At 47.7% G+C, this 25,749-nt stretch overlaps 1 protein-coding gene across 2 annotated transcripts in view; it reads left to right on the top strand.

The window, feature by feature from the left end:
* Positions 1–25,749, top strand: part of LOC610160 (O-acyltransferase like protein) — a 76,391-nt gene that overhangs the window by 9,510 nt on the left and 41,132 nt on the right. For both annotated transcript variants that reach the window (XM_038525884.1, XM_038525885.1), the window contains exons 2-5: positions 9,177–9,316; positions 10,647–10,725; positions 20,770–20,911; positions 22,076–22,284. In XM_038525884.1, the coding sequence (XP_038381812.1) occupies positions 9,177–9,316; positions 10,647–10,725; positions 20,770–20,911; positions 22,076–22,284 (570 nt within the window). The remainder of the gene's footprint in view (positions 1–9,176; positions 9,317–10,646; positions 10,726–20,769; positions 20,912–22,075; positions 22,285–25,749) is intronic.

Below are 25,749 nucleotides of genomic sequence, written 5' to 3'. Positions count from 1 at the left end.
GATGATTCAGCATTTGCCAGGCAGACAGGAAGGAAGGGCATTCCAGGCAGAAAAACAGACAAGTGCAGGCCTGGTGAGTTCTGTATAATGGAGCAGAGGAAATGGGTGTGGGTGTGGGAGGATGAGCCTGGAGAGGCAGGTTAGGTCATGAAGGGCCTTTTAAACCACCCTGAGGAGTCTAGAATTAATCCTAAAGATCAGAGCCATCCAGCCTGGCTGCACAGAGTATCACCTGGGAAAATTTAAAAATTAATGCCCAGTTAATGCCCAAGCCACACTCGGAGCTCATTCTTTGTGAGGGTGAAGCCTGGGTCTTAGTATTTTTTAAAGATACCGCAGGAGATTCCAGTGTCTATGCAGGCTTCAGAATCCCAGCTCTGGAGAAGAGGTCTGCAGTATCCCCCTGAATGACCAGATAGTAAATATTTCCCTTTTGTGGGAAGCCTTTGTTGCAGCTACTGAACCCTGCCTGTATCTCTAGAAAGCAGTGTTAACAACGTGGAAACATGCGAGATGCTGTATTCCTATAAAAGTTTACTTACAAAAAACAGGGCCACAGTGTGCCAGCTCCTAACTCTACATAATGAAATACCACTGAAGAATTTAATATATATATATATTGATTAAAATTTTTAAAACATATTTTATTGTTTATATATCATATTTACTAAATAATATATGTATCTATTCTCGCTGTAAAGGAATCAAAAAAATACAGACCTTTTTTTTTTTAAGATTTTTATTTATTTATTTGAGATAGAAAGCACGAGCAGGGGGAAAGGCAAAGGGAGAAGGAGGGGGAGAAACAGACTCCCCCCTCAGTAGGGAGCCTGAGGTGGGGCTCGATCCCAGGACTCTGAGAAAATGGCCTGAGCCAAAGGCAGATACTTAACTGACTGAGCCACCCAGGTACCCCTAGTACAGACCAAGTTTAAGCAGTTTCTTGTTTCCTTATTTAATTCTCAGTCCCCAGCTGTTATCAATAGGTATCTATCCTTCTAGAACTTTCTAGAACCTTCTCCTTGTATTTTTGGGTCTATATATCTACTAGGAAGATATCATATTGTTTTGTAAAATTAAAAAGTATTTTTTAAAAGATGAGATTATTTGAGAGAGAGAGCATGCGAGCAGGGAGTGGGGCAAAGGAAGAAGGGTAGAGAGAGAATCCTCAAGCAGACTCTCCACTGAGCATAGAGCCCAACATGGGACTCCATCTCATGACCCTAAGATCATGACCAGAGAGAGGTGAAATCAGGAGTTGACCACTTAACCAACTAAGCCACCCAGGTGCCCCTACATTTATTGTTCCTGAACTTTTTCCCATCAGAATAGTATCTCTTGGAGCATTTCCTATAGCAACAAATAGAGATCTATCTTATTTTAGTTGTTGCAGAGCATTATAAAATATGAAAGTACCATACATAGTTCATTGCACCTTTGCTTGACAGAGCAAATTGAAATTTGAAATTTCTGACATTAAACAGTTCTTGTCCCACAAAATGGACTTTTCATATGGTCCAACCTAATAGTTTGTGTCTATCTTTTCTTTGCCTTTATGGACATTACTGCCACAACCATCTTGCAGTTGCATGCTCGTATGTGTTTCCCTGGGGCAGATCCTGAGCTGCTGAATCATTTGCTGGATCAGCTTGCTGGATCACTGGGGCTATCAGTTAGGAAGGAGTCTTTGGTTCAACCACAGATGCCAACTCTGAGAAGTGTCAGCAAAAAGGGGAGTTTATTGGCAGACCACGAGGCAGCTCACAGGATGGTGAGGAAGCCCAATGACCTGCTGAGCTCAGAACTGTGCCAATACTTACCATGGCCGTGCCCAGTCTGCAGCCTCCCAGCCGACCACTGGTAGATGAACAAAGCCCAAGCTTTGCCTTGGGCCTTGACTTTACTCCACACTAGCGCCGGTTGACCTCATGTCACAGGGAATGGGAGGGTAGAGTGACAGCAGCTACCAGGGACCCCACTGGCTACTAGTGACAGGAAAGAGCACTTTGATTGTCAAGACTGTACACAGGGAATCCCTGGGTGGCGCAGCGGTTTGGCGCCTGCCTTTGGCCCAGGGCGCGATCCTGGAGACCCGGGGTCGAATCCCACATTGGACTCCCAGTGCATGGAGCCTGCTTCTCTCTCTGCCTATGTCTCTGCCTCTCTCTCTCTCTCTCTGTGACTATCATAAATAAACTAAAAAAAAAAAAAAAAAAGTGTACACAGTAGGGGAGTGGTAATTGTCCAAGCACCTAGTTGCTGTTAGCGGGGAGAATAGCTTCTAGGAGGCCAAACTGATAGAACTAATTCTTCATATTATTACTAACATTTAATTCCGTCAACCTTATAAATTTTTAAGCCATCAGATGGGTAGAAAAGAATGGTGTCTAATTGTGGTTTGCTGGTGAGACTGAACAATTTTCTCATGTTTTTTGGTCACTGGGATTTCCTTCTCCAAGAGTTGCCTGTTCATATCCTTTGCAGATTTTAAGTTAGCTTCTTTGACTTTTAAAAAATAATTGATTTGTAAGGGTTCTTTATATAATCTGAATACAACACTTTGTCCAAGTTATTGATACGGTAAATATGTCCTCTTTTCTGAAAGTTACCTTTTAACTTTATTCATAGTGTCTGGAAACAATTGTGACGAGGGGCGGGACATGGTCAGTCTTGTAATTCAGACAGTTTAGCTTAAAAGATGATTGCTGGCTACAGATGACCAGATGGATGCCAGCTCTAAAATTCGGAGTGGTCAGAGATTAGAGAGGGGGGAATAAGGGAGGGTCAGCTATTGTCATTATAGCAACAACCTGGAATAGTTAGAATCATTTAAAGAGGCCAGTGATAACAGACACCTGCTGGCTCAGCCCAAGTGGCTTGAGCTCCTGGCGAAAGCCTGGATTGCTCATCAAGGACTATTTGCCCAGTTCTGGCTAGGAGATTTTTAAAGTAATGTATAGGTTGTTTTTTTTTTTTTTTTTTTTTTTTTTTTTTTTTTTTTTAAAGCACAGCATGGTAAGCAAGATAGAGTTCCTTCAATTTGATTCTTAGGTTAACTCTCAGAAACCCAATTATTAGTAAAGACAAAGGCAGAAATGCAAGAAGAGGTGCATAATTTGCCAAGCTGTAGGTGGGGTTTTATTCCCCACTCATCCTAAGGAATATCATTATCTTCAGTTATATATATAAGAACTTATATAATTGACAAAAACAGAGTATTTTGGGGTACTTCGGAGGGCGAGAGTCTATGGGTTCAGGTCAAGATGGATTTGAATACACGGCTCTGATCCTTACTAGCTAAACACCCAGCTCTAATTCTTGTGAGCAGTTAAGAAGGGGCAGATTCATGTTGTTGTTTACATCTTTTGCCTCAGTTTATAAATCTGTAAAATGGACAGGAAAATGATTACTCATAATCTCATTGGATTGTGTGCAGGGTAAATGAGAAAATGCATAGAAGGCATTCAAAACAGCGCCTGGCACATAATAGGCTCCATATGTTGATTATTGTTGGCATAATGTGAGGATTATAAAATACCAAGTAATTTTAAGGGAAAGTGATTAACTGAATCCTATTAATCAAGCTTAAAAGAAAATCCAACTATATCATATTTACTATATTCTTGAAGCTAATGACTATGAATTGAACAAATATGAAGCTGAATTATTGGAACAGATATGTCATCAAAGATTTAAAATAAACACAGTAGGGGCACCTGGATGGCTCAGTCAGTTGAGCATCTTACTCTTGATTTCCACTCTGGTCATGATCTCATGATCAAGAGATTGAGCCCCGCATTGAGCTCTGTGCTCAGAGGGGAGTCTGCTTGGGATTCTCTTCATCTCCTTCTCCCTCTGCCTCCCTCTTCTTTCTTTCTCAAATAAATAAATAAATCTTAAAAAAAAAAACGAACACAATAAATATAATCAGAGCTAATGAAGAATACTGGTAATATAAAATATGAATAAGAAATCATAAAGTCAAGGGCTGCCTGGGTGGCTCAGCTGGTTAAGTATCTGACTCTTGATTTCAGTGCAGGTCATGATCTCAGGGTGCTGGGATCGAGCCCTGCATGGGGCTCCCTGCTCAATGGGGAGCCTCCTTTAAGATTCTCTCCCTGGCCATCTGCTCCTTCCCCCACTCACGTGCAAATTCTCTCAAATAAATAAATAAATAAATAAATAAATCGATCTTTTTTTAAAAAAAAGGATCCTAAAATCAAGAGGGACTATTAGAGTAACAATAGTTGAAATAGATAAATAGCACAATAGATGGGATAAATAGTAAGGTACATTGAGGCCAAGGAACACCAGGAGCTGGATGATCCATTTAAGACGACTCTCAAAATGTAGCCAGAGGGGATAATGAGTTGGGAAACAAAACACTAAGAGATTTTGAGGTCAGAAATGCCATCAGAAGGAGAAATGTAACAAAACAAGCAGAAGGAAGGAAATGTTTAACAAATAATAGCAATATTTTCTCCAGAATTAGAAGATAAAAAATGTCAGACTGTAATGGTTTACAGATCGCCAAACCAGACTGATAAGGAAAATTCACATCAGCGTACACATCAGGACAGACCTAGAATTGAGAACATGAGAAACAATGAGGAAATTGTGAAAATTTCCAGAAAGAAAGATAATCAGTTACTTGACTTTGAAATGACAAAAGCAGAGCTAAAAGAGAAACCCTACATGTATGGAAACCGAGTAACATGTTACTAGAGAGCCCTTGGGTCACAAAAAGACACCGTAGTGGAAGATTAAAAACAAACATGTTTACAAAACACTTAGAACACTGAATGACCATGAAAACCCCAGGTTTCAAAATTAAAAACTCTGAAAAGGTAAAAGCCGCTCAACACTTACTTTTTAAAATACCTTTTTATTTTTTTTATTTTTTATTTTTTTTAATTTTTATTTATTTATGATAGTCACAGAGAGAGAGAGAGGCAGAGACACAGGCAGAGGGAGAAGCAGGCTCCATGCACCGGGAGCCCGATGTGGGATTCGATCCTGGGTCTCCAGGATCGCGCCCTGGGCCAAAGACGGGTGCCAAACCGCTGTGCCACCCAGGGATCCCTAAAATACCTTTTTATTTATTTATTTATTTATTTATTTATTTATTTATTTATTTATTTATTTATTTTTAAAAGATTTTATTTATTCATAGAGATGCAGAGAGAGAGAGAAAGAGGCAGAGACACAGGCAGAGGGAGAAGCAGGCTCCATGCAGAGAGCTCGACGTGGGACTTGATCCAGGGTCCCCAGATCACGCCCTGAGCTGCAGGCGGCGCTAAACCGCCGCGCCACCAGGGCTGCCCTACCTTTTTATTTTTAAAGAATGATAGATTTACAGGAAGTTGCAAAAATCGTATAGAAGAATATCAGTTGTGCCTTGATTTATTTTAGGCTTTAATTTTTGGAGGTGACTGAGTGACAACATGAAGAGGTCAATGCCATTGGAAGATTTTTATTACTTCTATTTCCCAAGGTGGGGGCATGCCATGCGTGTCGAGGGACCATGTGGGGAAGCATTTGCTCTAAGAATTGGGTAACCGTAGGAAGGGTAGTCTCTCCCCAGCCAGGGAGGCAACAAATGTCAGAGCATCACAAATACAAAAAATAAGAAAATGTGGTTAATTCAAAAACTGGCCCCGTGATAAAAGGATGCCAAGGGAAAAAATACAGAATCTAGGAAAACATGGAATAAGAGGGGCCCCATGTCTTTCCTCCAGTTCTTCCCAATGGTTGCTTCGAACGTTATTATAGTACAATATAAAAAAAATTGCCACGGGAACCATGTGTGTGGATAGCTCTGTCATTTGAGCACATGTGCAGATTGTGTGACCCACACCACAGTCAGGGCACCGAACTATCTATCACCACGAAGATCTCCTTCATGTTGCTGATGTGTGTAACCCCTCCTTCTACTATTACCAACTCTTAGCAACCAGTATTAATTATGGTTGTTCCAGAAACTACGAAGTATGAAAGCTGCCCAATGCACTTTATAAATTTGATTATAATTTCAATTCCAAAACTAGAAAAGGGGGGGGGGAAGTGGTATAAGAATTGACGAGGAAGAAATAAGATTGTGAAACTAATAAGAATGTTCAGCAAATGTGCCAGATGCCAGAACCCATTACAAAAATCAATGGCATTTTTCCACACCAGCGACAATCGATTGGAAAATATAATTGAAAATAGAACATCAGGGATCCCTGGGTGGCGCAGCGGTTTGGCGCCTGCCTTTGGCCCAGGGTGCGATCCTGGAGACCCGGGATCGAATCCCATGTCGGGCTCCTGGTGCATGGAGCCTGCTTCTCCCTCTGCCTGTGTCTCTGCCTCTCTCTCTCTCTCTCTCTCTGTGTGACTATCATAAATAAATAAAAAATTAAAAAAAAAAAAAAAGAAAATAGAACATCAAGGAAAACAACCAACTATACACCATCTAGGAATTGTTTATACAATCTGTTTTAAGATTACCAAGGAAAGATGTAAAATTTCATGTTAGAACACATAAGAGGACTGGAGTAAATTGCATGACACCCAATGATGCCTTAATACAAAAATGGTGTCAACTTACCCCCACATCATCTATAAATTTGAAGCAATTTCAATCAGTATTCTAGTTAGATGTTTCAAGGAGCTCAATACACTTTTTCTGATATTTTCTGAATACAAAGTTTCCGAAATTTGTATGAATGCTTAATGGCCTACAAATTAGCTCAACTTTGAAAAGAAGACTAAAGGCAGATACGTAACATACTACAAATCCATATTAACAAAAACCATATGGTTCTGGTTTTGGAACCAGGACTGGTGTCCAAGACAGGTGACCTTTGCAGTTACACAAGGCCCCACGTGTAAAAGAGTCCCATGCTTGCTTTAGGTATAATTTGTTGTCACCATCTCAACATTCTTAATAATTTTTAAACCGGAAGCCCTGCATTTTCATTCTGCATTAGCCCTAACAATTACGTAGCCAGACTTGAGCAGAACAAAGATTGTTGAAAGCCTGGAACAGAGAGTGCAGACTTGGAAGAATGGATTTCTGTCCAACAGAGGACGCCATGGGTAAGGAACCTGCAGATGAGTCTGAATGTTTTCAGTGACTCGTGTAGACAAGGACAAGTAGATAGAGTAAGAAGGAGCTCTTACACATCAAAGAGCAAATCTATTAAAAATGGGCCAAGGATACAAATAGTACTTCACAGAAGACAAGACTTAAATGGGCGGCTGACAAAAATATCCCAATTTCTTTATATTAGAGACATGAAAATCAAAACAACAACTGGATAGCATTTAATTTTAATTTTTTAGAATGATTTTATTTTTTTATTAGAGGGAGCATCAGTGGAGGGAGGGGCAGAGGCAGAGGGAGAAGGAGAAGCAGATTCCCCACTGAGCAGGCAGCCCAATGTGATGCAGGAATTGATCCCAGGACCCTGAGATCATGACCTGAGATGAAATCAGATGCTTAACTGCCTGAGCCACCCAGGTACCCCCGGATAACATTTTAGCTATCTTCCCCCCCGCCCCACCAACACACTCTACACTCAACATGGATCTTTAACTCATGACCCTGAGATCAAGAATCATATGCTCAAGAGCTAAAGCCTCGCATAGGTCTGTATGGGGACACTCTGGGTGTTTCTGTGGGTTAGAGATCATCTCTGTCACCCAGGGAATAGCTAAGTCTAAGATTCTTTTTTTTTTTAAGATTTATTTATTTATTTATTTATTTATTTATTTATTTATTTATATGATAGACACAGAGAGAGAGAGAGAGGCAGAGACACAGGAGGAGGGAGAAGCAGGCTCCATGCCGGGAGCCTGATGTGGGACTCGATCCTGGGACTCCAGGATCGCGCCCTGGGCCAAAGGCAGGTGCCAAACCGCTGAGCCACCTAGGGATCCCCTAAGTCTAAGATTCTGATGAATTAGTACAGGTAGTTAGAAGGTCTGGACTGTGAGAGCACAGTAACACCATAAATATAACATGAATAATACTACAAACATAGCACTGAGTGACTTGTATAGAAACAGGAGATTTGAAGCACAAAATCCTTTATATGAATTGTAAATTCACTTACACAAAACAAGAACACCTATGAATGAGAGGACGGACGTCAAATGTATGGGGTGGGGGTAGTGATGAAGGGAGAGAGGAAGGGAGAGATGAAGAAAAATGAAAGGAAATGAATTATTTAAACCGAAGGGTACAAGGACATAAATGAGCACAAAGCAAACAAGAAGGGATTTGCTGGACCAGAGTGAAAAGTGCCATTAGCAGTAGAGCCTGATGACTGCTCTGCTCTTGAGGGTTTTAAAAAAAGTAGGGGTGCCCCGGTGGCTCAGTTGGTTAAGTGTCTGCCTTTGGCTCAGGTCACACCCTGGGGTCCTGGGATCGAGCCCTACATTGGGCTCCCAGCTCAGGGGGGAGTCTGCTTCTCCCTCTCCCTCTCCTCCTCCCCCTGCTTGTGCTTTCTTTCTCTCTCTCTCTCAAATAAATAAATAAATAAACAAATAAATAGTCTAAAATAAGTTCCCATAAAACTGGATAAAAAAAATGTTAAAGACTGTGTATTTTCTCCTGGCTATATGGAGGAGAAAGAAAATCTACCAAGTTTTATTCCTGCATCTTTTTTTTACTCCCTCAAAGCATTTATTTATTTTTTTAATAAATTCGTTTTTTTCTTTTTTAAAAAGGTTTTATTTATTTTCTTGACAGAAAGAGAGAGACAGAGAGCATCAGGAGGGGGAGCAGCAGAGGGAGAGGGAGAAGCAGACTCCCCCATGGAGCAGGGAGCCTGATGTGGGACTTGACCCCAGGGTCCCGGGATCATGACCTGAGCTGAAGGCTGACACTTAGACCCCCTGAGCCACCCAGGCGCCCACATTTATTATTTAAAAGAATTCAAATTCCTAAGTTTTTCCCCCAGCAACAGACCATGCAACCGAATCGAGAACATACATCATCGTTCTCCCTCAGTGACGACAGGGGCTGCGGATCCAAGATGCAGCCTCTAAGGATGGCCTCTGAATGCACCTGCCTCTCTGCGGTCAGCTCAGACCGATTGCTTGCGAAGGTGGAACCGAGGGCCTATAAATTCATCTGAAAGTAACACCACAAAGCTAACCTCGCCTACTTCTTTTGCTTTGAAATTCAGTGTATGACTCCGCTGGGAAGCTTGGGAGCAATGTTCTTAACGGAAATGTGGACAGGCTGGGATCCTACAGTGAATGCCTCTCCAGCCGGGCTCCCTCGGGGAGTTTCCAAGGGCAGTACTGCAAGCTTCGTTTCCTGCAGGTGAGCTTGGGGGGTCTGCACGCATGCTCTCGGAGGACAACTGAACTTCATGATAGGGAGCCCCATACAACACCATCAGTTGCTTTTCTTAATAAAAAAAGCCCCAAAACTATTAAGATGTTTTGCAGAAAGTTAAAACTAAATTGCAAACAGCTGCACTTGCATGTTCTGAGTGTGGAACATTCTAAGGGGCAGTTGTCCACAAACCGCATAGGCCTTCAGACATTCTTCCCGCCACAGTGTATGGGGCAAGACTTCTGGACAACCTTCATGCGGAATCCAAGGGCAAGTCCCAGCCCATGTCTCTGGGCATTAACTCCTGACTCACCATCTGTTTTTGGAAATACCAAAAGGAGGCCGGCCTTCCCATTACCTAAAATCTTGTCCCAGAAACAGAGCTCTGAGCTAAGAATTTGAGGTTATTTTAGCAGATGGGCCAGAACTTCTATGAAAACATCCCTACATCTGACTGAGGTCTGTGACTGAGGTCACAGGGCTCACCAGCTCCAAAGCACGTTAATTCTTCTGCTGCTGAAAAATAAAACCGGGAACAACATGGCCTCCTGTCAAATACAAAAATAGATTTTATGATGTCACACGACACAAACAAAAAAATAACAGGCTGGCTAAAAACAGCCATATAAAAGAGCTATAAGAAATCCAAGCTCTAATGCTGTAGAACGGTCTTGCACTGGTTACTAATTAGAGAGAAAGAAATTAGCACCCAGCTCCCCTTATCCCACTGAGGGTGATGACTTGAGGGTTTGATCAGAGGGTACAAATGTCATATCTTATTTTTGAAGCAGATTAATGGTTTTGATGTCAGGCCAAAAGGTCAGGCATAGGCAGTCATATAAGTTACACGTTTAGAAGAAGCATTCTGGAAATGCTTTAGTTGTGATTTGATCTTTTCTTGATTGGGACGGGCCTTCAAGTCATGGGCTTGATTGATTAGCAAAATCTTTGCTTGGTATGTTGTGTCCAAAGAAATTGCAACTTGGCGATTCTGTTGAAAACTGTAGGACTGTCGGACCTTACCGTGACCTGTCCTGTGGGGGACAGGTTCTCCCGGGCAGATTGTCCCACGAAGCAGGGGGGTGGCTTTTTAGGTAATCTGCGTACTTTGATTTAAATATGAGCGCAGCATCTGATCCTCTGTGAATTTACTCAAACCACTCTGTGATGGGAAAGCCATCTCCCAGATGTCAGCAAACTTCCTTCAGTCCCCTTCTCTCCTCACCCCAATCTTAATTCTCGGGCAGCGCTCAACAGCGGCCTTAGAGGTGACGGTGCACGTAGGCTGAGCACGTTGTGACATTGCGTTTTCCAGGATGGAACCGAATACAGCGTGGGCGTGTGTGTCCCTGATTCTTGCACTGAAGAGGATGTGACCGTGATGTCCCAGTTGGGTAGGTCTGAAAGATAACCGGGGAAACTATGGTCGCAGCGTTAAAGTTTGAAAGGCACCCCCCGCCCCCCAACTCCTTGGAGCCAGGAAAGGCCATTCCTTCAGGAATGTGCCAACCTTTCATCCTGTTCAGTCCAAGAAATGGAGAATAATGGCTTTTGGGGGATTTGGGAATGGAGGTGGTGGGAGGGGAAGGGAGTAGGTAGGAAGGGGGAGAAAGAATAATGAGAAGGCAAAGGCTAAAATTTGACACAATCAAATTTTATTTGATTTTTAAAAAGATTTTCTTTATTTATTCATGAGAGAGAGAGAGAGAGAGAGAGAGAGGCAGAGACACAGGCTGAGGGAGAAGCAGGCTCCATGCAGGGAGCCCGACGTGGGACTCGATCCCAAGTCTCCAGGATCACTACCTGGGCCGAAGCCAGATGCGCAACCACTGAGCCCCCCAAGTGCCCCGACACAATGAAATTTTTAATGTAAACGATCTCCCGTCCCCCACAGCGCCCGGTTGGGCCTGGTTCTCTGTGGTGAGCCTTCTGTGCCGGGGCCCAGGGGTGGGAATCTGTCCCCTGGCAGATCCAGGCCATTCCGGACCCGGATGCTGGGGAGCCGCTGTGTTGTGATGGATTAGCACTAGGAGGCCCCAGTCTGGTCCCGGGGTGGCCTCCCCAGCTGTGCGATCCGGTCTGGGGCAAATCACTTAATCTCCTGGGGTTCCAGCCACTTCCTCTGCAGGGAGAAGGGAGCCAACGAAGCTCAGTGAGGCTCCATCTCGCTGCAGCCTCACAGGCTCTTCTGGCCTTAGCCTCTTGGGATGAACATATTTCAGTTCCAACTCTTCTAGAATTTTCAAATGGAGAGTTTTAAAGCCCAGGGCTTTGATTGCTAGGGTCTTCTGTATTTATTACGGTTTTACAAATAGGAGCTCACACAACACATTCAAAGGAAGACCCTCTTTCTCTATTCACGGAACACTTCTGACCCCAAATGCGTGTGTTTCCCCAGTCACCTTGCACAACCCTGACGCTACCTACCTGGAGACAGTGCTGATCCCACAGGTGAAGGGCTCGTTCTCTCCCACAAGACTATCCCCCCAGCTTCAGTCACCAGTGCCAAGGAGGGGGTCCCGGGGTTACCCACACTCCTGTCTGATGTGCCTACAAATCCGGGGTTCCCATGGTGTCCTCCTCAGGTTTGATCATTTGCTCTCATGGCTCAGACGCTTTACTACAACTGGCTTATTATAAAGGAATAACCAGATGGAAGAGATGCCCAGGGCAAGGCATTGGGAAAGGGGTGTGGAGCTTCCCCGCCCTCACAGGGTACCCCCCAACCCGGTACCCATGTGTTCACCAACCTTGAAGCTCTCCGAGCCCTTTTGTGTGGGGTTTTCATGGAAGTCCCATTATGTAGACACACTTGATTAAGTCACAGGCCATTAGTGATGAACTCAGCCTCCATCCCTCCCGGAAGTGGGAGATGGGCTGGAAGGTTCCAATCCTGTAATCACAGCCCCTTCCTCCTGGAGTCATCTTGTTAGCATCAACTCAAGTCTGGTTGAAAGGGCCTTATTGTGCATAAGAGGACGCACTCCTCCCACCCCTGCTGCTCAGGAAATTCCAAGGGCTTTACGAGCTCTGGGCCAGAGCATGTAGACCCGGCACGAAGACCGAATATAGATTTCTTATTATATCACAATATCGCACGCTTATTAAACATCTTCTTTTAAGTGTTCATCCTGCAGTTAGTTTTCAATGACCTGACACCGTCCTCTGAATTTATGATCTTCCCTACAGATTCAGGTCGAGTATCTGTCTATCTAGGCCAATATTTTATGTGCTGTTAAAAAGAAAACCAATTGTGAAGAATTAAATTTCAATTTCAGTTCTGGTTGGCGAGGCCATCAATATCCTAGCAACGAAGATGAATGCACAGGGGGTTGTTATTAGATTAGCATTTCAAGTGAATAAATGGCTCACTAAGTCTGAGTTAATGTTCATTATTATTTAAGAGATTTATCAATTAGCCTAGTTTTTCTGGCAAATGCTTAGCTGATTAGCTGGAGTTGACATTAGAATCAAGTGGAAGGTGAGCCGCTATTATCAATACAAAGATACCTTGATGATTACCTTTTGAGGAACTGGGCAGAGGAAGGGCCCTGCTCTGGGGTGGTTGGGGGGAGGGTGGTGGATATAACGGGGAGCTTCCTCTTACCACCGAGGGGGTCGCCAGCTTCTGCACAGAGGCAACAGGTAGAAATGGGAGCTTTTTTTGCCCAGGAAAAAACGGTCTCTGTCCGGAAAGGATTCGTTGGCTGTCCCTCAAAGCTTTTTGCTGGAGTAGCCAATATTCCCTTTACAGATGTGGGGGCAGCCAGCTGAGCAGTGGCGCCCGTAGGTAGCTGTCTACGCAGGCCTCGCTCACCCAGAGCAGGAGAGCAGGGAGTTCACGTGTGGGGACCATATGGACAAGCCAAGAAGAAATGAGCCCGAGACTGCAGAGAGAGGGAAGAAGGTTCTGGACAGGGCACAGTGTATTGCTTCCAGGCAAAAAAACAAAAACAAAAACAAAAAACTGCACAGCGTGGTTGGCGTAGGATATTCTAACATTTCAGCTACCTGACTTTGTGCGAGCTCTGGAGAAGGAAAGTATGTCACACCAGGGTGCTGAGCGTGTGGACCCACAGAAGGCCAAGCCAAGTGGGTTAGCAAACCCTTTGTTCGTGGTCTCCCTGAGGACTGTGGCCCAGGTTGTCCTGAAGAGCAGCTCCGAAGCCTGTAGCTGCAGGGGAGTCTATACAGGCAGTAAAAGGGGGACCCACGCCCGCAAGCGGTTCCCCAAATATGTGTGAGTCACAAGGCATGATTTGTTTGGTCATAAAAGTAAAGGTTTTCTCATTTCCACGCAGACACGTGAAAGACCCTTAAGTCGTCTTACTCGATTTCTGGGGCACCTGGGTGGCTCAGTCGGCTGGGTGTCTGCCTTCGGCTCCGGTCATGATCTCTGGTCCTGGTGACCCGGGAGAGCTTGGCTCTGGTCTCACGGAGTCGAGGAATGAATCTTGCGGACACGGGGGAGTGAGTGAAGGGTTAGAGGTTTATTAAGTCAAGGTCCAGGGAAAGCTCTCAGAAGTGAGCGGGGTCCTCGCAGGGCTGCCCCTGAGGGTTTGTAGGGTTGGCCTTTTATGAGAGCCTAATCGGGGAACCTAAATCCCTTTAACGTTATCTGTTGGCATCACCACTGAGTAAGGACTAGTGACACCATCTTTAATGGCTCACTTCTTCTTTGGGGTCTGGGTTACTCCTTGTTGGTCGCAAGTAGCTGTTCTAACAGGGCACCCTCCCCACCCACCCCTTTGGGCAGGGTGGCCTGGCTTGTTCCTCTATCTCCAGTTTCCTTATACCTCAGCATTTTTGGGGTTTTTGTGAGCCTGCTTCCGTGCCCCCCTGCCTAGCCCTGCCTTGCCCCACTTGTCCCTAACTCACTGGGATCGAGTCCCAGGGTGGGCCCCCTGCTCAGTGGGGAGCCGGCTTCTCCCTCTCCCTCTGCTGCTCCCTCCTGCTCATGCTCGCTCACCTGCTCTCTCGCTCACCTGCTCTCTCTCAAATAAATAAAATCTTAAAAAAAAAATACATTCTATTTCTATCATATCTGTTCCAAAATAGAGCCTGGGTGCCTCCGCTAAACTGGCTTTCCGGTTCTGGCATCTCCTAGAAGTCGCTGGAGAGGGTCGAGGAGGCTGACAGTCACCTCCGGCACGAGGGTCCAGATAGAATTTGGGGGTGAGGAGCTCAAACCCGGTGATGGCCCGGGTGATGGCTCAGCCCCCTGAGCGCCCCCGGCCTGGCCCGCTTGGGTCCTGGAACAAAGTGCCACAGGCCAGGTGGCACATCCCTCCTGTCTTTACCTCCCTGGTTACATGGCTTTCCTCCCTGTCTCTCTGCTACCAAATTCCCCTCTGTGTCTGAGGGCCCAGGATTTAGGGACCACTCACATCCTAACCAGGGAGGACCACATCTTAAGTTGATGGTATCCACAAAGACCCTGTTTCCCCCAAGGCCACAGTCATAGCCCCGAGGGGTTAGGGAGCTGGGAGGGGGCGGGGGGGGGGGGGGGGGAGAAACACAATTCAAGCAGGACTATTTTCAACCCAGAAGGCTACCCAATGCCTAGTTCCTAGTTTGCCTCCATCCCTGAGGTCCCTTAAATGCCACAGGTTGTCGGGAACACAGTGACTCACAGCCACAAACCCTGGGGCCCTGCACTTAGAAGGTGCTTGATACAAGGTGGGCAAATCGGCCTGGAGTGTAACGGGGGAGCACAGAGCTGGAGAAGCAGGGGCCTTGGGGGAAGGGTCTGTAAGCTCGAGTTAGCAAATTTTATCCAGACTCCACTTTGAAGGGCTACATATTTCCATTCTTGGGGACTCACTCTCAGTCTCCTGTCTCATGGAAATTTTATTTTATTTTACTTTATTTTTAAAGGTTTTGTTTTTTTATTCATGAGACACAGAGAGGCAGAGACACAGGCAGAGGGAGACGCAGGCTCCATGCAGGGAGCCCCATGCAGGACTCGATTCCGGGTCTCCAGGATCACGCCCTGAGCCGAAGGCAGATGCTTAACCACTGAGCCGCCCAGGTGCCCCTATTTTATTATTATTTTTTAAAAGATTTTATTTATTTATTTGCTAGAGAGCACAAGCAGGGCGAGAGGCAGGCAGAGGGAGAAGCAGGCTCCCCACTGAGCAGGGAGCCCGATGCGGGGCCCGATCCCGGGACCCTGGGATCCTGGCCTGAGCCGAAGGCAGAGGCCTGACCCATGGAGCCACCCAGGTGCCCCCTTCACGGAAACTTTATGACATTATATGGTGGCCACTGCGTCTCTGTTGTCAGTGGCCCAAAGCAATGAGAACCGGGCTGCCGACCCTCAATGTGTGACCGTCCCTGACACGCGTCCTCTCTCCCGGGCTCCCTTAGGCTGGTTTATCCCTCCCTGCCTCGTGTAATCAAGACTAGGAGCCTCTATAGACCGACGGCGCTGGCACGTCGAGGGGTGACTTCTCCCCCTGCCCCCACTGTCTCTCAGGGAGTCCCTGAGCTCTGATTGAGAAAATGGAGCTATTTTAATAGCGTCTCCGGCATCACCCACACGAGCGCCTCAGTAGGACTCAAAAGGCATCCGAAACGTTTCTCGGAATACCAGTTTCTCAGTTTAATCCAGAAAATATTCCTTGGCCTCTTCCCGTCTGGCCTTTGTGTGCTGTCACCTGTGTGCACCGGGAGAGGGAGAATCAAAGGACTTGGGAGGCGCTCATTTGGGGGACCCTACAATCTAGGTAGTGGGGGAGGTGTGTGCCTGGAGCAGAAGGCTGCGGGGCAGTCGGCGCTGGAGCTCCCACCGAGGGCTCGGGTCGGGCAGCCGAGCAGAGGGGCTCTGGGGTGCTCTGGGGTGCTCTGGGGTGCCGCGGGGCTGCCGGGAGAGAACCAGGGTGGTTAGGGTGAAGGGGCGTGTGGGGCAGAGCTGCCCTGTGTTCCTGAAGGGGCTGCAGATGGTGCGTGGAGAGATATTGGTGGGAAACAGAGCAAACAGAGCTCTCCTGTTCCCCCTGTAGAGACCTAGAATCTGGCAGTGTAGACACTTCCACTGGAGGTGCACAGGCCGCCGGTTGGGCTTATTCTGGCGGCAGGGTTTAGCACGGGACTTGGCGCTTCTTCTCAATGCTGCTAGGACTGAGGACGTTGACTCCGGACCCTTGGGGAGGGTGGGCGAGCCCAGGAAAACCAACTGTCCACCCACCCTGGCCCGAGTGTCCACTAATCGAGTGTAGATATGGGGCGAGTCTCCGGATTGTTGGCCAGAGCTGCCCCGACAAAATACCACAGGCCGGGGCACTCAGCAACAGAAATGCACCTCTCGGGTTCTGGGGATCCGGGGTCCAGGGCCCGGGTGTCGGCAGGGTTGGCTTCTCCTGAGGCCTCTCTGCCGGGCTCGCTGGCTGCATGTGTGCCCACGTGTGTGTGTGTGTGTGTGTGTGTGTGTGTGCGCGCGTGTGTCCAAGCTTCGTCTCATATAAGGACCCCAGCTGGACCAGATCCCTTTCACCCAGTCCCCTCTCCAGAGGCCCTACCTCCAGCCGCAATCTGAGGTCCTGGTGGTTAGGGCTACAGCAGGAATTTGGGGGCACAGGGGGGGACACGATTCAGTCTGTAACAGTCTCTTCTGGGAGTCCCTTTGATTTTAGGGTCCCTTCCATTCTGTTCTACTCACTCTCTTCCTCTCCTGACCCTTGGGCTCCCTGATGCCCTGGGATTGGCCTGAGAGGAGGGTGAGTGCCTTGGAGGCTGGGAGAGGGGTGCTGTCTGCAGTGCAGCCCTCGGCCCTCGACCCCACACTTTAAGGGCCACCCCTCCGGCCTTCCTCTCGCTGTGTCCTCCCCATGGGATGAGGTGTCTGCGGGGCCATGCCCACCTTCTCTCCTCTTCTAGTCACACTCTGGGCATCTGGAACCCCAGAATTCCCTGCCCAGCTGGCTTCCAGCCCCTGCTTAAGTAGGGGGGGGGCTATGGGTGGTGGGTAGGGAGATGGGGCTTAGGTTGTCCACACTCCACAGGTAAGGAACTTAGTGGTTTGGAACAGGGAGAAGGTGGGAAGAGAAAAGTGGTGGGGTGGGAGCTGGTGGGGGCGTCCCGCAGAGCCCCCCACTTGTGTTCTTGCCCCGTGGGAATGAGGAGGGGCCCGAGTGTCTGGAGGCCAAAGCTGATGACCATTTCAGTGCGACCCAGGTCAACCCTTTCTGCTACGTCCCCCAACACACACACACACGCCACATTGTTCTGGCTTCTTGGGCTGGCCCAGGGATGCCTAGTGCTCTAATGGTTGGTGTCCAACAGCCTGGAGTATGTTTGGGGTCACGGTGGTGGGCAGGGTCATCCCGCTTCTGGCTGTCCAGGTCTGGACACTGTTGCTCAGCCCTTTAGATTTCATCCAGGGGCGACTGCTGACCTCCGGGAGAGATTCCCCCGGGGAGACTGAGGCAACGTGGGTTGTAAGCGGCTTTCATGGGCCTCGGGGCCTGTGCAGACTCCCCATGACGGGGATGCAGGGAGACCATCATCTAATGGATGAAGAAGATGTAGTCTATGTACACAATGGGATATTCCTCAGCCATTAGAAATGACAAATACCCACCATTTACTTCGACGTGGATGGACCTGGAGGGTATTATGCTGAGTGAAGTAAGTCAATCGGAGAAGGACAAACATTGTATGTTCTCATTCATTTGGGGAATATAAATAATAGTGAAAGGGAATAAAGGGGAAAGGAGAAAAAATTAGTGGGAAATATCAGTGAGGGAGACAGAACATGAGAGACTCCTAACTCTGGGAAATGAACTAGGGGTGATGGAAGGGGAAGTGGGTAGGGGGATGGGGTGACAGGGTGATTGGGTGATGGGCACTGAGGGGGGCACTAGATGGGATGAGCACTGGGTGTTATTCTATATGTTGGCAAATTGAACACCAATAAAAAATAAATTTGTAAAAAAAAAAAAAGGAAGACCATCATCTGAGATGACGCAAGCGTGTTCCAGCCTCCTGCAGCCTGTGCCCCTGGAGACGGGAAGCTGCAGGTCTCAGGAGAAGCAGACTTTTATTTTTTTAAAAAAAGATTTATTTATTTATTTTATTTATTTATGATAGACAGAGAGAGAGAGAGGCAGAGACACAGGAGGAGGGAGAAGCAGGCTCCATGCCGGGAGCCCAATGCAGGACTCGATCCTGGGACTCCAGGATCATGCCCTGGGCCAAAGGCAGGCGCTAAACTGCTGAGCCACCAGGGATCCCCGAGAAGCAGAGTTTTAAAAACAATGGAAGACGAAGGAAGGAAGTTTAGTCTGGCAGCCCAGACAGATGTACACTTTATCATTTAATTCCTAATTCCGTGGTCTTGTGGTTCTCATTATGTCCAGGGCCTCCTGGATTAAAAAAAAAATTTTTTTTAAAAGATTTTTAAGAGTATGAGCTACAAGGCTTTGTAACACCTCGGTTTTGGATTTCTCTGTGGCCTCCAGCACGTGCTGCGCAGTTCGAGCTGACAAAGGAAGGTTCTGGTTGTTGTGGCCTCCGAGGATGCTTGCTGGTCACCACAGGGACGGAGCAGGGCTTTGCTTTGTAGGTCCAGGAGGCTCCCAGTGCGTCCGGAGTCAGGCCGGAGGGCCTGCTACAGCCTCCCCAGAGGCTCCCGAGTGCTTCATGGATCGAACAGATTGCCAGTTGATTCCTTTTAAAATTAGACAGAAAGCTTCCAACGGGGACAGACAGGGCGGCTGGTGCGCACGCTTGTGTGTCAGTGGAAGAGTCTGGTAAATTCAAGTACAGCCAGGCAGCAGCTGGGCGGGGGCGTGGACTCCGAGCAAATGGAATCAGATACCGAGGAGTCTGCTGCTGTGTCCCCCTCTGGGGACCTGCGTGATGGAGCACCCCCCCTTGGCCAGTGCCGGGGACACCTGGACAGCTCCGCCTTCCTTCCTACCTTCACCCTTAGCAGGTTACAATTAAGAATCACGGTTAATACATATTATTAATCTTGTAGTGACCTATTGGCACAATTCAGAAACCCTCTGGTCACACTCATGGCAACGATGGGTGTTGGAGGTAGAAGGGACATTAGAAGACAGTGTGTCCCACCTACACTTCCTCATTACCCAGAGGGGGACTCGAGACCCAGAGAGGTGAAGTAACTTACCCAGGGTCACACAGCAAGCTGGCTCAAACCCGAGCCTCCTGAGTGCCAGTCTAGGCAATGCGTTGTGGTGAACCGAGGTAGCCTGAGGACCACGCTCTTCAGGTTCATACAGACCTGGGTGAGTTTTGTCCCGGCCACGTAGCAGCAATAAGAGAGACAGCTGACGTTTATTGAGCTCTGACTGTACCAGGCGTTTGCTAAGTGCTTTACAGTTATTGCTACATTTGGTTTTCGCAACGACCTTGTAAGGAACCGTTATCTCTGTTTTGCAAAGGGGGAAACTGAGGCACAGAGCAACGAAGTAACTTGTCCATGGTCATATTATAAAGGGTAGATGCAGGCTCGCAAAACTGCAGAACCTGTATTCTCAGCTACTATGCTTAAGTGCGTGAACTTAACCCGAGGAGAACTTTCCCCGTCTGTAAGATAAGGTAAATAATAGATCCTTGTAGGTTTTTGATGGATTAAAGGTAATGACTGAAACACGTTTCATACCCAGTGGGCGCTTAATATTTTATTTTATTTTTTGTTGCTATTTATAATCAGATTAGCTGTTTGATGAAGCCACACTGTGTCCCCCCAACCTTTGCTGAAGCTTCGCAAGTTTGCTGGTCGTGCAGTTCTCAGTGTGTGCGCCCTGGTCAGCAACATGAGCACCTGGGTGTCTGCTTAGAAAATTCTCAGGCCCCACCCCAGACCTACTGCATCAGCCTACAGGGGAGGGGAGACAGGGAGCCCTGGATGGAGCGGCAAATGGATGATTTGGAGCACTCCAAATCATCCACATGATTCTGGAGCACTCGAAAGTTTGGGACCACTGCCCTCCTTTTACCACTAATGTCCCTCCGTACTACTTGCAATGACAATTAGACATGCCCTGGGTTGGTGCTTCTAAGCTTCAGTTTTAGGGAGCACCTTTCACCGGCCTGGGGGCTCCCATTGCATTTTTTTCATCTCCTATTGCATTTCTCTCCCTCTTGTAGGAGCTTGTTTACAAACAGATTTGAGCTGGCAATGGTGCCTTTTGGATCATCCTTCCCAGCGCTGTGCCGGGGGAGGATGCGGGAGTCTGGGCTAAGAATTCTGGGGGGCTCGGGCCACACCAAGTGCTGGGCTGGGTTCCTCCTTCTGTGAATCTCAGCATTTTCGTGCCTTATTTTCCCCATCTGTACATTAGATTTATGAAAAGCCAACTGCCCTTTTAATATCAAAGTTTTGTTTTGAAATAATAGACTTAAGGCTCTTGGAAAAGTCTATTTATCGTATTATTAACACGATCTCTCTTTTTCTCCCCCCTTCGTAGATATTTTAAGAATCAGAAACACTTCATTTTTGGCCCCTTCTCTCTCCCTCTTCACAAGAAAGCCTTCCTCCTCATCTGGCACCGGTGTGGCTAGATGTGCTGCTGGAATGTTCCCCCTCGACACCTTTGCTGCCGTGTGTCTGTGAGTATAGTCACGTGCATCCGAGGTACCTGGTTGGGAGGTTTGTGTCCGGGCCGTGTCATCAACTGCCACTTGCCAACTACGTGGAGTCCTTTACTTTTTATTCCTGATTGATGTCTGGCCACGTGCTCCGTGGCAGGTCACCTTGTACCTTAACCCAGAAAATTTGGAAGTGTCGGAGGGGAAGGCTGGCCACACCCATATGTGATTGAATTTCAGAGTCACTGAGAAATGTCTCCCGTCCCAAAATACTCCTGCTCCTGTCATGTGACCTCTGAAGATTAATTTCTTTTGTCTGAGGCAGGGCTTCTCCCACAAGCCCTCCCCCGTCCCGCCTGTTACTTTTTGTTTGCATCACACCTTGGTCCTCAGGATACATGGATAGAATTGGCCCGTAGCTGGAATTGTTGGTAAGAAAACCTCACTTATGTGACTGCCCCCTCGGAGACATCCACGTCTATACCACCACCCCATCACCCGCATCAAAAGTTACCTTTAGGGGCCCCTGGAGGGCCCAGTGGCTAAGCATCTGCCTTTGGCTCAGGGTGTGATCCCGGGGTCCTGGGATCGAGTCTCGATGGGGAGCTGCTTCTCCCTCTGCATATGTCTCTACCTCTCTCTGTGTGTCCCTCATGAATAAATAAGAAAAATCTCAAAACAAAACAAAACAAAACACAAAAAAGCCACCTTTATTACAACTGGTTACCAATTAGGTAGGTTAAATAAATTGGTTTAACTAACATTTAAAAAAATGATAACAAAGAGTTTTCTCCCCCAAGTTTATCTGATTCCTACCTTTCATTCCTCTTTCCCCATGTGTGTATGAGTTGGGTTCCTACTGATTTTGAACCCATATAATGTAGATTAAAGATAGGAATCCTTAGTCCTCTCAGCTGCAAGTATCTTCCCCGGTGTTTAGGGTGCTTTGGCTTATGATCTTTCTTTACAATTATAATACAGAATTTAGTTAAATCCATTCATCTTTGACTTTATCATTTTTCATTATTTATTCTCGAATGCCACCCCCCCCCCCTTAAAACTGTTAGGTATTTATCTGTATTTTAGTGAGGGTGTAGTGGTTTGGGTGTCACTGGGCTGTTTTCTCTGCATGTTCCTTGGTGCTGGCGTGATGAGGCTTTGCTCACACGAGTCTTCTCCCTGCAGATGCCTCACCGCGCTGGGCCTGGCCCTGCCCCTGGCCGGGACTGTCTACGAGGCAGCCAGGCGGAGGGGGTCTGACGGCCGGGCCTCCCCACTGCCTCCGGCCACCGACCCGAGTCTGCCTTTGAGAGAGATGCAGAGGACTGAACCGAGACACGGAGCGGGGTGCCTAGCCCAGCTCTCACTATCAGGAACCCCAAGCAGAGGAAAAGGTAGGCATTCTAAGAACCTAAGGCCACTCACGAGAGGTGACTCAGACGAGTTGCAGTCAGAAAATAAATCCTTCGGTGCTGGAATCTAGTGAAAGCCCAGCAGCTTCCAAATGCCAGTGTGGAGGTTGGGTCTCTGCTCTTTACAATCCCATCTTTGTTTGCTGTCAAAGTGTTGAGGCGAGGTCACTAAAAATGCTGCTTTCTTTCTTGGGTACAATTATCCAGTGTCCTTTGTGCTCCCCAACGACTAGGTCGGAACAGAGCTTGGGTTTCACTGGAGTAATCCTTTAAAGGACAATCCCATGATCCCAGTGCCTATTTGCAGTGTCACAGCTACGCAGATGACTCACAGAACCTTCCTGGCATCACTAAGGTAAAGGATTTACGTGTCAATCGAAGCCAGGGAGTCATTGTGCAACCGGTTAGAGCCTGGCAGGGGCAGCTGAGCCAGGACAAGATAACCAACCCACTTAACGAAGGGTGAGCTGGACCCCAGTGAGCAGGTGGCCGCCTTGCGTTGGGTTGAGGTTAAAAGTCAAGTGCATTTCCTTCATTTCTGCCTGCCCATATGGCGAGGCAGAGACCACACCCCCCCTCTGAAATAAGAATAGCGTCCCCGTGCGAACATCTTTAGAATATGGGGAATCACGTCCAGCAGAGCCCCTGGAGGGGCACGTAGCTGACCTTCCCTTACTCCAACTAAGAGGATAAAAAAGACACAACTTCAGTGACCAGGCCAACAGATTATGACTATGTGATCGAGCAGCTTCAGGCAGCATGTCCACCTGCACAATGGAGGGCACAGTGATGATTTGATCAGATCCTTTGGATCTTCAGGCAAAGACAAAAGCGAATGTTAACACCACCACAAACTCCCAACAAGGAAAGCAACACAAAGCACGCTTTGTGTCAGGATGACATAATAGAAGAGCTGAGAATGCTCGCCCTCCTTCGCGTGTCCGAGGGCGCCCAGGGGCCTGGTGGGTCCCCGGCACCCATTGTCCTCAAGGGAAGTGTTCATTGTTCGGCTCCTGCACGGGGGTCAGTCCCTGGGCTGCTTCGTAATTCCTACCCACCGGCCCTCGTTTTGCCCTATTTTTACTCCATCACATCAGATACCGGGGACTGATATGATGGGCCCCCGCCACGTCTCAGAGTTCCCTGCTCACTCCTCATGTGACATGGCTCAAGAACTCGGCTCCCCGGCTGCCACCTAGAAGGTTCCATGGGCATGGCACAACCAGCACATGCTGAGTGACCCCCCCACCCCTTGGTCAAACCTGCCTTGGTTTCTAACTCTGCCCTTGGTCAGGTTGTTTGACCTCTAGGAACTCAGTGTCCACGTGCATAAAACAGGGGCATACGCTGGGATTTGCTGAAGGAAGTAAATGAGATAATGTGAGCTGTCCTCCTCCTGATTCATTGCTCATTTCTTCATTCTCTTCCCTTAAGCCAGAAGGAGGAAAGGGTAGCAGCTTTAATTGGCCAAGACCTCTCACTAACACTGACCTTGCTGAGGTCAGCTGGGTCCCGGGCACCTGCCACATGCTTCTGGTTGTCAGACTGGGGGTGAGCCTACAGTCACCAAGATTCACCCTCGGCTAATATTCAGGGGAAGGCTGAGCCTCAGAACCTGATGTTCTAAGGCCAGATTGCAGGATTTCAGGCAGGCACACCTGGTATGGTGTCAGGAATGAGCCTCTGAGACGTTAGGGTTTTAATCCAAAATAGGACTGTCTGTGATGGGGGCAGGAGGGTCATGTTAGCTTTTTCAGCAGCCACATTTAAGTGTGGCTTCAAAAAGGCATATTGGGGGGCGGTGTCTTCTGTGTTCTGTTGCTGTAGCAATTTTTTTTTTTTTGTATTTAATACCATCAGAGTAAAATATCACATCTTGAACGGTTGGAAATAAAAATCAAGGCAGAGAGAGCCCTAGGGTCGGCATCATTTTCCCTCTCCACGTTTACACTCACCAGCGAGTCAAATCAACGTAAGACTACCGTGTCTTCTCGAAGTTCAGAGCTAAATTGGGTATTTCAGATTCCTGGTTCTTTATCCTCCAAATAATCATTGCATTCGCTTAGGGCGGTTTCCTGTTACATGAGCCTGTCCTTTCCTACTTAGATGACAAAAATATGAGTTCGTGTTTGAGGAAGTTTCCATGAAGTAAATAGCTGTGGATTTCAGCCCTTGGAACAGGGCTCTTGGTCTGTGGTCCTTTGCTTGAGGTGGGCTCACCTCAAGTAATAATCACTGAGAAAATCCAAAAGGGCCACCAGGCTTCCCAAAGCACCGGCACACCCCACGGTTCTCAAACTTTGGGGAGCATCGGAAGCACCTGGAGGGCTTCAGCACATCACAGCACAGATTGCTGGGCCTGGTCCTCGAAGATTCTGAGACAGTAGGTCTGGGATGAGACCTGGGACTGTGCCTTTCTAACAGGTCCCCAGGTGATGCTGAAGCTGCTGGACTGGCGAGCCCTCACTTTGAGAACCACCGACCACATTCTCCCCACGCCCCTTTGGCTCATCCTTTCCATCTACGAATGGGTACATGGGGCCCAGAGGCCATCCTCCCCACAGGACCAGTTATTTTCAGACAATGTTAGAAGCTGCTACTAGTTAAGTTCACCCACAAGTAGAATTTAGATAGAAAAAAGTCAAATGGTAGCAAAACGTATTCAGTGCTTGCTTGCCAAGGTGGGCATCAGGCCAGATGTTTGACAGACGTGCTCAAAGGCTCACAGCAGCACCGCCAAAGAGCGCGCTCAGCTTAAAGGTGAGGGAAGGGGTCCTGAGAGGTGAAGAGTGAGGTGGGGCCGGGCAGAGAGAGCCCGACCACGTCTCTCCGCTGTGGCAGGTGGCTTCTCAGGGCCGGGCCAGGTGCCAGTGAGCGCAAATGCCTCCAGCCGACGGGGTGAGCTCCGAGCCTCCGGGCAGGCCCATGGTGGGAGTGACCCCAGTGGAGAGACTCCTACGGACAGCTGGAACCTCAGAAATGGGCAGAACTGGGCAATTTCATCCTCCCATTTAAGAAATTGGCGCCCCGTGACAAGCCAGATCTCATTTGTAAAGAAGTCTCAATTCTACACCCTTGCACCTGCAATGTTTAAGCACCAAAGCTACATCCAAGAGGAAAATAGGAGTCTCTCGGAGCAGCTCACTCAAGCCTTCCTTCGGAGGTGCTGGCTCATGATTCCAGCTATTTGGAATTGATCTAAATGCATCCAATTAAATTTTTTTAAATGAGAAGACATGAGTTAAGGAGAAGGGATTAGAGCAGCAGGGCTTAATGTAGTGAGCCGAGCAGGTGTGCTAGCATCTCGTTTGTTCTTCACGATATTCCTACGGTTGTAAGATCTACGTCGATTCCCGTTTTGTAGATGTGGAAACATAGGCTGGAGAATTTGACTCACTTGCCAGAGGTTACAGAGCATCCAACAAAGGACAGCCAGAGTCAGAGCCA

Source organism: Canis lupus, chromosome 1 (assembly GCF_011100685.1).
Source record: "Canis lupus familiaris isolate Mischka breed German Shepherd chromosome 1, alternate assembly UU_Cfam_GSD_1.0, whole genome shotgun sequence".
NCBI lineage: Eukaryota > Metazoa > Chordata > Mammalia > Carnivora > Canidae > Canis > Canis lupus.
This window is presented reverse-complemented; position numbering and strand designations above follow the sequence as displayed.